We start from the raw sequence: 15,167 nt of genomic DNA, 5'->3' as shown, positions 1-15,167 counted from the left end.
GTCATTGTATTGTACTCTCTCCGTCCCATAATATAAGAGTATTTTTTACGCTAGTGTAGTGTCAAAAACGCTCTTATATTATGGAATGGAGGGAGTATTATTTTATAGGTGTAAACTATTTATTGAATATACCAAATATAATACTAGGGTGCATGCTGAGTTGTGGAGGTCATCCCTCATTTTTTTTCCTTTAGTGGCTACTGTGGTTGTGCCAGAGAGAGACATGTGACGGGTGTTGGGGTCAAACTCAGATGATTCTTCAATCTTCTTTGTATTTCTACTTCTTGGCTGGTGATCAATGTGCAAAGGCTAAAGTCATGCCTTTTTATTTCAGTTTTGGTAGGTCGGTATGTACGTGACTTGTATTATGATCACTATGAAAAAAAAAACAGATGAAATAAGGCCAATCGTTCCTGGCCTGTTGGGCCATTATTTTCAGGTTGTCTATCTGTGGTTGCAATACGTCATTAGACCTCTAAGGTCATTTCTTGCCCGCTGTGAAACTTAACACGTCCTTGCCTCTGGCATGGCGCTATTGGACCGGCCCAACACTGTAGTTGTCGTGCGAGTTTTATTTCTATATGTTTTCCTTTTTATGGGGTTTGCACTGTTTGCATAGGTTTTCTTCTGTTTATTTTTGGTTCCTTAGTTTTATTTTTCTTTGATTTCCATGGTTTCTCCTTTTTTTCAACACATGTCTACTTTTTTCATGCATATTGTACACTTTCCATAAAAATATGGAACATTTTCTATACACATTTCATATATTTCAAATTCATCATTTATATTATTTCAAATATATGTTTGGATGTCTACAGATATTGTACATTTTTTGTATACATCAGAATCTTTATTTATGTACATATTTTTGGACATTTTTATTAATAGGTGTTAAACATTTTTCCAATATTTTATTGAAACATTTTTCTGAATAGTAAGATGTTTTTATAGCTAAAAAACAATTTCGTAAATTTTACAAGTTTTTTTTTAAATCATGGACATATTATTTGAAACATGTGAATATTTTTAAATTTTAACATGCATTTTTTAATGGTATGTTTTTTAGTTCCACTAAAAATTCTTACATTGTGTAAGCATTTTTTTAAATGCCACGTACAATTTTTTTTAAGTGCGTGAACATTAATTTTTTTTTTAAATGCGTGAACATTATTTTCAACTGGACGACGAGCTCGGAGCAGATTGGGAGTGGAAGGCGAGCTAGGAGCGTATTGGGAGTGGTGGCACGGATGGGAGGGAGAGGGTGAAAATAGGAGTGGTTAGGGTTGAGGATCGCCGTTTGGCTTAAATAGATGGATTTGGCCCCTCAGGCGGCGTGCTGGAGCGGTAGCATGAATGCGTCCTCACCGGACTGATGGGTTTCGATGTGTGTCACGGTGGGCCTGCGATACGTTTCAAATTTATGTATAAATTTTTATTGTTTCATGCCATATTTATATTAAATTAGCATACTTTTGGCATCAATTTAAAATTATTTTTTATTATTTTTCTGAACTAATCTTTTAATCCATTGCTCAGTGCCAGCTACTATTTTATGTTGTTTTTGGATATGGCGGAGCGGCAGGTGTTGTGAGTCGGAGGCGTAGGCATGAGAGATGGTGTGTCCGGTCGTCGCTAGGAGTGTGTCGATGGGTGCGACAGGAGCGGAGGGCCATTGGTGAATGGTACGTGAGGTCGAGTGAGGAGCGACATGCAATGGGAGAGAGCCGGGCAGGCGCGGGGCACCAGCGCAGGTTTATGGGTGGCGGAGTTAGAATGGGGAGACGGTGCACTTGGAGGTCTTTTTCACCTTACTGGAGGCAGTTTAATTTGAAGGTGGAGCTACGGTGGTGGGAGAGGCGTGACGCATGATTTTTGGCTAATGTGTTTTTATAAGGCATAATTAAGGTGCAATAATTCCCACTTCAGGTGTTGTGAAGGTGATTAAAATTAATTAGTAATATGTGGATGTGTGACCGAGATCCAATGTTTCTGCCTCAACTCACTCGTTTAATAGTAGTGGAGATGGAGAAAAGTGGGTTAAACAGGTGCATTGGAGATAGACTACATGCTAGCTCACAATAACAGTTTAACCAATACTGATTTCCACACAAAATGGGTATATAAATGTATCACTAAATGGCTAATAGTCAATGGAGAGAGGGAAGTGTATGAAGTAGCAGTTTTAGGGAATCCAACTTTCCACATAATCTCTTGAGTCTTAATTTTTTTTTTGATGGAGAGTCTTAATTACTTTTAAGGGCTGCCTTTTCGACATGAATGTTTCTAAGAAAAAGAAAAGGTGACCATCAGAAAAGAAAATAAATCCCTTGACTATAAGCAGGCACCAGAATTTTCCTTATTTCTCAATGGATTGAGCAATAGTCACACCTGGAAGGCTGGAAAGCCTAGAGATGGGCTTAAGAGGGTGACAACAAATTGTTTTTCATAACTTTGCCAATATTACTTAGCCAAAATGTTTACAATGATCTTGAACCGCCCACATCGCACATGACGGAACAACAGACCCAAATAACGGCGCAATAGCCTTTATGCAAACCATACTGTTCTCCGAAAACTGCATTATAGTATGATTGTTCTTAATTCATTCTTCTTTTGAATAATTTCTGTTTTTGCATTTGTTTTACTTTGTTGAGTTCTTTTAATTTATGTTATCATTTATTAATAAAAAAATAAAAATAATGGATCTGAAAAAGAAATTCAATCCCTTGGCTATTTGCCTACCGCAGGATTTTTCTTATTTCTTGCTCGATTGAGGAATAATAGTCACACAGAAAAGCCTAGAGCCGAGTTTAAGATAGTGACCACAAATTGCCTTTTCATTAACCCGACCAATATTGCTTAGCCATAATATTTACAGTGGCCTTGAATCACCCACGTTGCGGGACTGGACAACCCCATATAACAAACCATCAGCTTTTACATTGAAACAATACAGTCACTGAAGATAGTGACAACAAGTTAAGTAGACACGGCCTTGCATATAAGCCAGCCAAAAATGCCTAGAGTCGTTGCCACTTAGTTTTGAGATTCCTATTGGAAAATGAGCGTAATCGTAACCAAGTCTAGGCCGTTGCTGGTCCGCCCGTCGACGGAGCAGTCGACGCCGACGACGACCGACCACATCAAAGTCTCCTCCTTCGACAAGGCTCTCGCCTTCTCCGCGTTCTCGTCGTTCCACGTCTTCGACGGCGCCATCCACGAGCCCGCCGAGACCATAAAGAGGGCGCTGTCTCGAGCTCTGGACCACTTCCGGCTCATCGCCGGCCGCGTCGTCGTGGGAGACGACGACGGCGAGCTCAGCATCGCATGCACCGGCGAGGGCGTGGAGTTCGTGGCCGCGACGGCCAACTGCGCCTTGGTGGACGTCAAGCTCTTCGACCCGCCGTTCGCGGCGCTGCTTAAAGACCTCGCCGTCGAATACCCGTTGGCCAGCTGCCGCGTGACCGACCCCTTGCTGCTCATGCAGGTGACCGAGTTCTCCTGCGGCGCGTTCGTCCTCGGTGTCACGTGGAACCACGTCGTCGCCGACGGCACGGGGATCGCGCTGCTCCTGCGGGCAGTGGGCGAGCTCGCGCGCGGGTTGGCTCGGCCGTCCGTCTCCCTGGTCACCTGCGCCGACGAGCTCATGCCGGACTTCCCGCCGTTGGCCGCCGCTATAGTGAAGACCATGCTTGGCCAGCTGGAGCCAAAGGATTACCCCTACCTCGACATCACCGTGCCGATGAGCACCATCGGCCGCATCAAAGCCAAAATCGGCGACGAGCTAGGCGCGCCGTGCACCGTATTCGAGGCGGCCACGGCTGTCCTGTGGCAGTGTCGCTCACGCGCCATCATGCCCGACGGCGACCCGGACAGCGCGGCGCCTCTCGTCTTCGCGGCGAACGCGCGCAGGCACGTCGGCGCCGGGGACGGCTACTACAGCAACTGCGTCACGACGCACGTAGTCGCCCCGCCACCGACGATCCGTGAGGCGGCAGAGGGGGACATGAAAGACCTCGTTAAGCTGATCAGGGGCGGGAAGGAGCAGGTACCTGGCACCCTGGCCGGAGAAGAAGTAGAAGGCGTGCCAGGCCTGGAGACGCTGTTCGGGTACAGCGCGCTGTTCGTGACGAGCTGGCGGAACCTGGGCTTCGAGGCGACGGACTTTGGCGGCGGGACGCCGGCGAGGGTGATGGGCCACGTGGGGCCGCGGTCGGTGCCGGCCTGTGTGGCGTGCCTGCCGTGCAGGGACAAGGACGGGGCAAACATGCTGTCGCGCTTCGTCAAGGAGGAGCACCGCGCCGCCTTCCTTGCCGAGCTGGCCAAGTTCACCTGACCGGCGTGCAAAGCTAGTTCTCGATCGAAGTTGCATTTTATACATTGAGTTTGTAATGAAGAGAATATTTATTGTAGTATGTGAGCACATTCACGTATTAGTCAGGTCAGGCATCTGAAAAAAAAAAACTTTTGCGTCAACCAAATTTTGGGCCGTCGGATGGTGATCCAGTGACCACTATGTATGTTCAACCGCCAGCCCGCCCGATCGACCACAGTGTCACTTGCCGTCGCGGCCGGCAACCGCCTCGCCACTTCTGACCGATGATACCACACCAAAGTTCACATGCACGGCCGAACTCACGTTGAGCTCAATGGGGCAAGTGCAAAATCAAGGTGTACCATTGCAAAGGTTACTCCCACCTTCTTTGATGTGCTTCATCGTAATCTGTTAGTTTTTTCTCTTTTTTGTTGATTAGTTTCTCCTAAATGGTTTATCTATTGAACCATGTGTGCAAACCATGAACCATTTTCACCGTCGGATTACCCGCGTCGAGATCTTTAAAATTAGATTCCATGTTAATAGGTTTCAATGTTTTTTTCAGAAAAAACTAGGAAAAGCCTGAAACGAAAAACGAAAGCCGTAAAACAAAAGCCGAGAAAACAAAAAAAGATAAAAAAAACAAAGTCAGTAAAAACTAGAAGCATAGTTGTGCTTTTTACTTTTTTTCAGAAGCATGCTGTGCTTTTCTATTTTTGGGTAGCGCAATTGTGCCTCTACTGGATGCACAAGTTATGCTTTTCCATTTTCGGGAAGCCCAAATTTGCCTCTCATGGAAGAACGATTGTGCCTCCTTTTCCTTTTCAAGAAGACAATTGTGCTTCTCGTGGAAGAGTAGTTGTGCTTCGTTTGCAAAATATAGTTGTTAGACTGTAGAGTGTGTATATTGTATTGCAATGATAGGATTTAAAAACTATTTACAAGCATTGATATTGTTGCTTTGTTATCTCACAGTGAAAGAGCACACTCCTATTTTCTTTCCTGGTCATTTTCATTAGGATTTTTCTTATAACATTTCTTGATGCGCAGGACCTTGTGCATATCAAAATCTCAGTTGTCCAATCATAGAAACATATCGACATAGTAATGTATAAACTCTCCAATAGTAGCTCACCACCATAGAAACATAACGTTCCAATAATAACTGTCTAATTCTTATATGAAATCATATTACTTCAAAAAGTCATAACAAATATGTAGATATTACTTCATGCCAATTTGACCACAAAGTAAAAAGGCTTCTCTTTTCATATACTTGCATTACTCTCGGCAATACAACATTAAAATTAACGGTCGCGGCAACGCGCGCCATCAATGATGTACTGATTCATTGCCCTTTGTTTTTGAAAATATAGGGTTTCATTTTTAGACTTTTCAAATTGTTCCAAACTTTCAAGGCGCCTTGATGATGAAATGGTAGACACACGAGACTCAAAATCTTGTGCTAAAGAGCATGGAGGTTTGAGTCCTCTTCAAGGCATAATATGGAGAATGTTCATTGGTAAGGCAGCGGGTTTTGGTCTCGTTACTCGGAGGTTTGAATCCTTCCATCCCAGATTGTTTCTGATGAAACAAAAGGTGAAATCATATAGTACTCCGTACGAGACCAAAAAACACAAATGACACGTGGGTTCTATATATAGATAGAGAAACAATAAGAAAATTATGATTTGCAAAAGGACACAAGAATTGTGTACAATGGCATTGTACAACAATTTAATTTGGAAAAGGGATGTAGTGCAGCTTGGTAGCACGTTTGTTTTTTTGAGTTTCTATTTCTTCATTTGAAATCTGGGCTCTGCTTTTTTCGACTTTTTTTGGCTTTATTCATTATTTATTTCATTTCGATTTTTTCCTCTTTCTCTATCCATATCCTCTAGGTACAACTTCTCGGTCAATTATTTTGACGGGTATCATTTTCCTCATTTGAGAGTCTACACCTTTCTTCCACTCCATCCCTAAGACTAACTAAGAGGGATCAAAAACTGCTAATTCGTATAAAGCCATTGAGCCAGCCCAACCAGACTTGAATCGGACTGAACCGATTGTTTGTCAGGCTATTGCTCTCCTATTCTCTTGAATCTATGAAGTAAGCCAATCCAAATACAAAATAAGAAAAGGAACATAAATAGTTAATGGATTTTATAGGAAAAATATCCTATTTTAATGAGTCGCCCGTGGAGATATTGCTAGCACACAAAAATTTAATGGTATTTCATAACTAATGGATTGAGTAGCACCTCGTAGACCACCTGAAGAAGAATATTTATTATTTGATCTCATCCTTTATAATATAATGAATTGTTTTTCTTTGTTCAGTAATAATTTATTCTTGGAATAGAACAGTTGTTACTTGTTATAGAATTCAATTAATAAATGGAAAGATTTGGGTATTAGTTCATGCGCAATTTTGCATGAATAATAATCGGGGAAGGAAATAATGAAAAGAAAATCTAGTGCAAGGAGATACCCTAAAATCATGCTTAGAATAGCTAAGATTTCTAGATGAAGATGCCATTCGTTTGATGAGAAGTAAAAAGGAACATCGAGAATTTGCGTGGCTGAAGGCTACTTTCGCGGTAACAGAAAGAAACACAACGGCTGGAGTGGGGGAGTCAGAGTCAAAAAGAGGTCCTTGGATTATTTACAAGCGGTATTCACGCTCTTATTTTTGCAACATTAGCCGCAACCTATATAGGTGAATCCATGGAGGGTCACAATTGAATTAACTAGTTTTGGAAATAGTACTTTTTGCAGCAATGAAGATCTTTATATTGGAGATTTTTTTTTCTATCATCTTTTCTACATTGTCCTTCAATAGTGGGTTGGTTACATCTACAACCCAAATGGAAACCAAGCTTTTCGTGATTCAAAAACATGGAATCTCGTCCCAATCATCATTTTTCAGAACTTTTCAGGTAAGTTCTTTGGCTTGGACATGACATTCAGTTCCGAAAAAAATTATGTCGAAAAGAAAAAATTATAGATCAAATGTCACATTCCGTAAAAATTTACGATACATGTATAGGATGCACTCAATGTGTACGAGCTAGTCCAATGGATGTATTAGAAATGATACCCTAGGATGGTTGTAAAGCTAAGCAAATTGCTTCCAAGCCGAGAATCGAAGATTGTGTGGGTTATAAGAGATGTGAATCTGCCTGCCCGACAGATTTTTTAAGTGGATTTCTTTGGAAAATAAAAGACCTAGTGACAGATTAATACAATTCCCGGTATGAGTGTATGCAATAACAACATAACAGCTCAGTGAACATCGGACACCAAGTATTACCGTGTACTAAATATTCCCGAACACTCTTTTACAACCAATTGGGCAAACACAAAATCACAGCTAGCTATATATCCCTCACGTCACGAGTCACAACAAATGTTCACATATATTTGTAAAAAAATGTTTATATTTATTTGGAAAAATAAATGAAGACCATAGATATGTAATGTCACGGCTCGATAGTCGATAGTGAACTCAGTTCATCATCTCACTGCTCGTCTTCCTAATGAGCTCCCAAGCGCTCAAAATGTGCCTCTCCTCCTGAAGTGACGATCCCACAGCGAAGCGCAGCACGAGCCTGCCACCTACCACTGTGTGCGTAAGGTACGCCTTGCCGGTCTTGTTCACGTTTGCCATGAGCAAACGGTTCACCTCGTCGGCGGCCCTAACTCCAGTCGTCTTGATCTTGAAGCAGACCAAAGCAAAGTTTCTCGGCACGACGATCTCGAACCGATCATCAGCATGGACCAAGTCCTCAAACATCTTGGCCAGGGTGACGTCTCTGCGGATGTGCTCCTGGAGATTGGCGGTGCCGTAGGTGCGCATGACCATCCAAAGTTTGAGGCCACGGAAGCGGCGTCCGACTCCGACCTGCATGTCCTTGAGGTCAGTGACGTCGCCGGACACGCTGGCATCGTTCTTGAGGTACTCGGGGTCAGTCTCCAGCGACTGGCTGAGGCGGCGCGCATCACGCACGTAGAGGCAGGTGCAGTCCAGGCACGTGAGCAGCCACTTGTGCGGGCTCATGCTGATGGAGTCCACGCGCTCGACGCCGTTGAGGTGGTGCCGAAATTCCGGGCAAATGCACGCGCTGCCGGCGTAGGCGGCGTCGACATGGACCCACACATTGAACATAGCCGCGACTTTGGCGACGTCGCCTATGGGGTCGACGGCATTGGAGGACGTGGTGCCAACCGTGGCGCAAACGTAGGTGGGCACGAGGCCGGCCATGGCGTCAGCCTGCATGGCTGCGAGTAGCTTCACCGGGTCGACGCCGTAGTCAGTCTCTGGCCCGGTGGGAATGGAGCGGAAATTTGCAGGGTCGAAGCCCGCCAGCCGACACGCCTTGAAGAACGTAGAGTGGGTCTGATCAGAGGCGTAGACGGCCAGGTCTGGAATCCTGGCCCCACTCCGGCGCATTGCTATGTCACGAGCAGCGGCAAGTGTGACGAGCATGGCCTCGCTCGTCGTCCCTAGAATGACGCTGCCGCCCGTCCCTCGGGAAGCACCGGTGCGGTTCATGAAGCTCCTTGGAAGCCGCAGAAGCTGCGCGAGCCAGTCGAGCGCGAGCACCTCCATCTCCGTAGCAGCGGGAGCCGCCTGCCACGTGAACCCGACGGTGTTCATTGCAGAGGCGATGAGGTCTCCGGCGATAGCAGCCGCGCTATTGGTCGCCGGAAAAAACGCAAAGAAGTTCGGGCTGGCCCAGTGTGTCATGCCGGGCACCACAGATGCCCTGAGCTCTTTCATGGCGATGTCGAAAGGGGCTGGGTGCACCGGCGGAGACGCTCCGAGCTCGTCCCGCAGGTAGCCAGGTTTGACGCTGGGCAGCACCGGCATGGACTCGACGGACTTGTAGTAGTCGGAAATGAAGTCGACGGCCTTGTGGAGGTAGGATCGTACGTCATCGTCGTTGAGTGGGTGGAAGGGTGGCAGCTCATCAAAGGCGGTGACGAGGCCGCTTCTTGCAGGAATGCTGCCCATTTGTGGATGGTACCAATGAGATGGGTGCCTTGATTGGTACTAACACCAACACGTACCTCTCTATTATAGAGTAGTACAACTAGTAAGGACCAAGGACTCCATACATACCCTGTGACCTCACAGCAAAAGCAACACATGAGCGGAACTGTAAACAAGGCACCCATCTCATTGGTACCATCCACATATTTAAATTTTGTTCATGTCCCAGGTTGGCACCTAATTTTGTTCATCCCATTGGTACCATCCACAAATTTAAATTTTGTACAGGCTAACATGAACCATGAGCCAGAGCCAGCAAACACAATTAACCTAACATCTCCGAAATTATCTTCCTAATTTTGGACCCACTATCTCCAAAAGCCAAGCCCCAAAAGGCCATAACACGTTAGCTAGATTTTGACGGAGACCCAAAAGCCATGATCCAACACCGTGTCCCTTCCTTGACGAAGCTACCAAGGAACAGTGCAAAAAAGTACAGCATGTTCGACGCAGCTAGCTAGATCCAAAGCTCTTCTTTGAGAAAAAAACAAGAAAAACTAGTTGGATGCCTCGTATATGAAGGGGTTGCTTGGTTGGGAGCCACCTTCTGCCAAGGTAATATATTGGCAAGTTTAAAAGGTATGGACTCCATTTGTTTGGTGCCAAATTATTGACACTGCTTACAATGTTTGAAAATTCGCAGGGGCACACGTACACATGCATACGGCAATCCATTTGCTTAGAAATTAATGCACTAGTTTATTTCATCAGCCCTTAATCGTTGCACTGGGTTCAATGCATGCCAGCTTTTGGCAGAGTTGCATGAGCCACCCGCCCCACCTCTCATGCCTTTTCATATCATCTCAAAATTTGAATCAATTTTATCTTTTGAACTGAAAGTCTAAATTAAGTTTTATTTGCATACTGTGTTCGTTGGAACGAGTACTTTTGAACAATATCAATTTTGAATACATTTAGACACCATTTCTACAATTTTACCAAGATTCAAATATTAAAACTTGATAGTCGTGATGTTAAGTTCTACAAAGTTTCACCATATTTTTACCAAGTTTCATTTTCTTTTGGGGGTTTATGGTTTAGGGTTAGAGCTTGGGGCTTAGGTTTCGGTAGTTAGGGCTTAGGGTTTAGGATTTAAGTTTTAGGTTTTGAAACTTACCGAATTTATAATTTGTTCTATTAAGTTTTAGTACTCCCTTGTATCAAAATATAAGACGTATTTTGATACAGTATCAAAACCCGTCTTATATTTTGATACGGAAGGAGTAGTTGAAACTTGCTGAAGTTTTTGAAACAAATCAAAATGTATTCAAAAGTGGGCTTGTTTCAAAGCCCTTTTTACAAGGAAAACGAAGATGCAAATGAAATATAAAATGGTATTTCAATTCAAAAGGTATAATAGATTCAAATAATTTACAATCGAAAGGAAAAGCATGAGAGGTGAGGTGGGTAGGGCATGCACCTTCTGCCAAAATTTATATCAAAAGCTGCATGTATGTCATAATTAAGCTCTAGTCACGAAACCACTTTCCTAATCTTGGCCTAAGGCTGCTCATAGTGGGGAGTAATTTAGACTAATAACATGCATATGTTATTAGTGTATGTTACTACCTCTATAGTGCATTGTACTCCCTCCGTCCGAAAATACTTGTCATTGAAATGGATGTATCTAGATGTATTTTAGTTCTAGATACATCCATTTTCATCCATTTTAATGACAAGTAATTCCGGACGGAGGGAGTATCATATATTAGTATCATAGGTGGTCTCATTTATTGCCATGCATGACACATAATAGCATCACATTTATTATGTTACGGTATCTACCTATATTACTACGTATAACCATCTCTCTCTTCTTTAATTGCCTGCCACATAAGCATGTTTGCGAGTCTCAAGCACATGATATACTACTTATGTTACCCCCACTATGGCTAGCCTAATCATGTGGCTGCATGCATGCATGCTCCCCGTGTCTTCCCTACAATGTTGGCAAGGCAATACCCTTCAGTTTTAAGTAGTCAAGCAAATGCATTTTTGTTTGTCTTAAAAAATTTTGTCTCATTACTCTCAATAATATTTTCGCTTGGAGTCATGTTGGTGTAGCTAAATTTCACTTCAATCCAACCAGGCCCAAACTCAGATGAGGTAGAATGTCTTGTCAGCCCCTACTTGGTCTAATGGGTATGCAAGGCATTTCAGATCCACTGCTAACCTAAATGTGATGAATTTATGTATTCTGCCATGTCCCATATGTCGCGTCATGCAAAAATTGGCGTGTAAATCATATCGTTGTCTGAAAATTGTACGTTCTTGCATATTGTGGAACTGTGAATTGTTTTATTTGTTGTTATTCTTTATCCCATTATCTTTCTTCTTTTAGGGTAATATCAATGCCATTATTTTATTTTATTTAGAATAATTTGGGTTTCTATGTGTGTGCAAATTTATGTAAATATTTTTTTATTAAGAAACAATGTTTGGTCCCAAAAAATGTTTGACTATTGGTTGGCCCAAGAATTTTGCTATTTCTCAATGGATTGAGCAATAGTCACCGAAGAGTCACACTCAGAAGGCCCTGAGCGGAGCTTAAGGTGGTGAAAACAAATTGTTTCCTTGATGACCCAACCCTATATTACTTATCCAAATTGTGTTCTTGACAACAAATCGTCAAGAACCTGCCATGGAGCTTTGCTACACGTACGTGGTGTTACATGGATGAGGGGATTACATGATGTTATGGCAGCTTTTAATTGGTCGGTCCACCCCTATTGAATTCAGGGAGGGGATGTTTGGAAGTTTTGAAGGAACCTATAGAATCCCCATAAAAGCCTATACGTCTAGCATTTTTGCCAGCCATGTCAATTCAATAATCCTAGACCTACAAAGAATCTATAAGCATTTAGATAACTTTCTAAACTATAATTCTTTCCTCCAGGTCGCAGGTAAGGTGAGCCCCAAATAACAAACCATCAACTTTTACATACATTGAAGATTGTGCCAACAAATTGGGTGTAGGGGGGCAGTAGTATCCCAGCGCATCAGACGTCCCCGTCGACTATGATGCGTCTGTGACGACTTCGTCAATCTCAAGATGCTATGCCAATTCAACCTCTCGGATGTGCTCATAGGGATAGAGTGTGCATGCATGCGTCCATATGGGTGAGTGTATGAGCGACTTCGATTGTGTTTTGTTAAAAAAAGTTAGTTTAGCTATACGTCAGTCGACTGAAAAATCTGATTTGGTCAGCTAATTTTCCTTAGAAGAAAGGAGGCGCTGGAGAGAAGGAAGAAAGAGCCGCACCGGGGGCTCGCAGGAGAGGCTACCCAATTATCTATTTTAGGGTTTCGGGTGGGGGTGGTAGTGCACTTAGCCGGAGAAAAACCCAAACGCGGGTGGGCTTAGAGGGATGGCCGGGGGCGACGAAAGACTGGCGGTGGGGGTGGTTCCGGAAAGGGCGGCGAGGCGAGGCGGCGCTCCCGCGCCGCCGGCCGCGGGTGGTGGTGGCCGGCGGTTCCGCCGATGAAACACTGGGAGGAGGAAGAAGAAGAAGGGCCACTGGTTGTGATCTTCATCCAACGTCTAGAATCAATCGACTGACCCAATTTCAGAAAACAGAGCCTAACCCAAAAAAAAGTAGACAATGCCTTGTATATAAGCCGGGCCAAAATGCCCAGAGGAGGCGTTACCACTTAGCTGAGAACTTGTGAGATTCCTGTTGGAAATGAGGGTAATCGTGACCAAGTCAAGGCCGTTGCTGGTCCGCCCGTCGACGGAGCAGTCCACGCCGGCGACAGCCGACCACGTCAAAGTCTCCTCCTTCGACAAGCCTCTCGCCTTCTCCTCCTCCTCATCGTTCCACGTCTTCGACCGCGCCATCCACGAGCCCGCCGAGACCATCAAGCGGGCGCTGTCCCGCGCTCTGGACCACTTCCGCCTCATTGCCGGCCGCGTCGTCGTGGGAGACGACGACGACGGCGATCTCTGCATCGCATGCACCGGCGAGGGCGTCGAGTTCGTGGCCGCAACCGCCAGCTGCGCCTTGGTGAACGTCAAGCTCTTCGACCCGCCGTTCGCGGCGCTGCTTAAAGACCTCGCCGTCGAATACCCGGAGGCCAGCTGCCGCGTGGCCGATCCCTTGCTGCTCATGCAGGTGACCGAGTTCTCCTGCGGCGCGTTCGTCCTCGGTGTCACGTGGAACCACGTCGTCGCCGACGGCACCGGGATCGCGCTGCTCCTACGGGCTGTGGGCGAGCTCGCGCGCGGGCTGGATCGGCCATCCATCCCCCCAGTCACCTGCGCTGACCAGCTCCTGCCGGATCTCCCGCCGCTGGCCGCCGCTATAGAGAGTACCATGGTTGGCCAGCTGAAGCCCAAGGAGTACGCCAACCTCGACATCACCGTGCCGACGAGCACCATCGACCGCATCAAAGCCGAGCTCGGCGACGAGCTAGGCGCGCCGTGCACCGTATTCGAGGCGGTCACGGCGGTCATGTGGCAGTGCCGCTCCCGCGTCATCATGCCGGACGACGACCCGGGCACCCCGGCGCCGCTCGTGTTCGCGGCCGACGCGCGCAGGGCCGTCGGCACCGCGGAGGGCTACTACAGCAACTGCGTCACCACCCAGGTAGTCGCGCCGCCTCCGACGATCCGCGAGGTGGCAGAGGGGGGCATCAAAGACGTGGTTAAGCTGATCAGGAGCAGCAAGGAGCAGATGCCGGCCACCTTCACCGGAGAAGGAGAAGAAAGCGTGCCAGTGCCACTGCCATGCGTGGAGACGCTGTTCGGGCACAACGCTCTGTTCGTGACGAGCTGGCGGAACCTGGGCTTCGAGGCGACGGACTTTGGCGGCGGGACGCCGGCGCGGGTGATGTGCCACCCGGGGCCGGAGGCGGTGCCGGCCTGCGTGGTGTGCCTGCCGTGCAGGGGCAAGGGCGGGGCCAACGTCCTGTCCCGCTTTCTCAAGGAGGAGCACGGCGGCGCCTTCCTTGCCGAGCTGGCCAAGTTCACCTGACCGCTCGCGTGCCTTGGATCGATCGGTGCGAAGCTAGCTGCATGCTTGGGAGCTGTACTGTTTGGTCCTAGTGGGGTACTCTACTCTACTAGTAAAAAAACAAAAAAGTAGCTTTAAGTTTGCACAGGAAATGCAGAGAATATTTGATTGTATCACTCGAAATTGCATTTAAGAGTTTCTTTTGTAGTTTCCCTATAATCAATTTATTTAAAGAATGTTATAGGCCTTTGTTTCCATTTCTTTCTTAGAAACACGTGTAACTTTATTCATACTCGCAACAGTTAAAGGTACAATAATTTTAACCTAAGATCCAAGGAAATACAAAGTAACACCTACGACTAAGAATTACAATGAAATCTCTAGTAAACTCCTTCTTCGCGGTATCATCTCTGTTCGAACTCCAAAGACATCGGTAAAGAGGCTGCAATTAGACTGGAGCAACGATGTTGTCACTTTCTCACCGGCACGAATATTACCAATATTGCTTTTTGAAAACACCTTGAGTCACCCATCTAAAAAGATGGAAAGCCTTGATCAATGAACGTATTTGGCCGGGGATGATCCACTAGAAGTACAGGTCGTCGAATCACAATATCTTCACCATGATGCCGATGAAAGATTTAACCTCCACAAAGAATCAAAGCAACAAAAAAAGATGGATGTACAATTGGAGGAAGAAGACGAGTAGTATGTTCTTTTAATGTAATTTTACTATTCACTGGTTGTTCTACGTCCAGTTGTTGATCATTTACACCGGCCTTTGTTTTCCTTGATATTAATTGGGTCTAAGATGCCCTATGGGTGTCTTTGTTAAAAAAAGTAG

General features: G+C 45.5%; 3 protein-coding genes across 3 annotated transcripts; 2 read left to right on the top strand and 1 right to left on the bottom strand.

The window, feature by feature from the left end:
- The first annotated feature begins 2,975 nt into the window (after window positions 1-2,975).
- LOC119274367 (acyl transferase 15-like) lies at window positions 2,976-4,493 on the top strand. Its single transcript, XM_037555054.1, has one exon. It carries the CDS (start codon window positions 3,062-3,064, stop codon window positions 4,334-4,336), a length of 1,275 nt encoding a protein of 424 aa, XP_037410951.1. The 5' UTR covers window positions 2,976-3,061; the 3' UTR covers window positions 4,337-4,493.
- Window positions 4,494-7,823: 3,330 nt separating this feature from the next.
- LOC119280487 (tryptophan decarboxylase 1-like) lies at window positions 7,824-9,332 on the bottom strand. Its single transcript, XM_037561318.1, has one exon. The coding sequence runs from the start codon at window positions 9,330-9,332 to the stop codon at window positions 7,824-7,826; it is 1,509 nt and encodes a 502-aa protein (XP_037417215.1).
- A 3,722-nt stretch (window positions 9,333-13,054) lies between these two features.
- Window positions 13,055-14,450, top strand: LOC119280485 (acyl transferase 15-like). Its single transcript, XM_037561317.1, has one exon. It carries the CDS (start codon window positions 13,055-13,057, stop codon window positions 14,342-14,344), a length of 1,290 nt encoding a protein of 429 aa, XP_037417214.1. The 3' UTR covers window positions 14,345-14,450.
- The last annotated feature ends 717 nt before the right edge of the window (window positions 14,451-15,167 follow it).

The sequence above is a fragment of the Triticum dicoccoides genome, chromosome 3B, assembly GCF_002162155.2.
Source record: "Triticum dicoccoides isolate Atlit2015 ecotype Zavitan chromosome 3B, WEW_v2.0, whole genome shotgun sequence".
Taxonomy (NCBI): domain Eukaryota; kingdom Viridiplantae; phylum Streptophyta; class Magnoliopsida; order Poales; family Poaceae; genus Triticum; species Triticum dicoccoides.
This window is presented reverse-complemented; position numbering and strand designations above follow the sequence as displayed.

Bases quoted from the DNA above. Each gene is read 5' to 3' on its own strand.
- LOC119274367 (XM_037555054.1), top strand. From the start codon at position 3,062: ATGAGCGTAATCGTAACCAAGTCTAGGCCGTTGCTGGTCCGCCCGTCG.
- LOC119280485 (XM_037561317.1), top strand. From the start codon at position 13,055: ATGAGGGTAATCGTGACCAAGTCAAGGCCGTTGCTGGTCCGCCCGTCG.
- LOC119280487 (XM_037561318.1), bottom strand. From the start codon at position 9,332: ATGGGCAGCATTCCTGCAAGAAGCGGCCTCGTCACCGCCTTTGATGAG.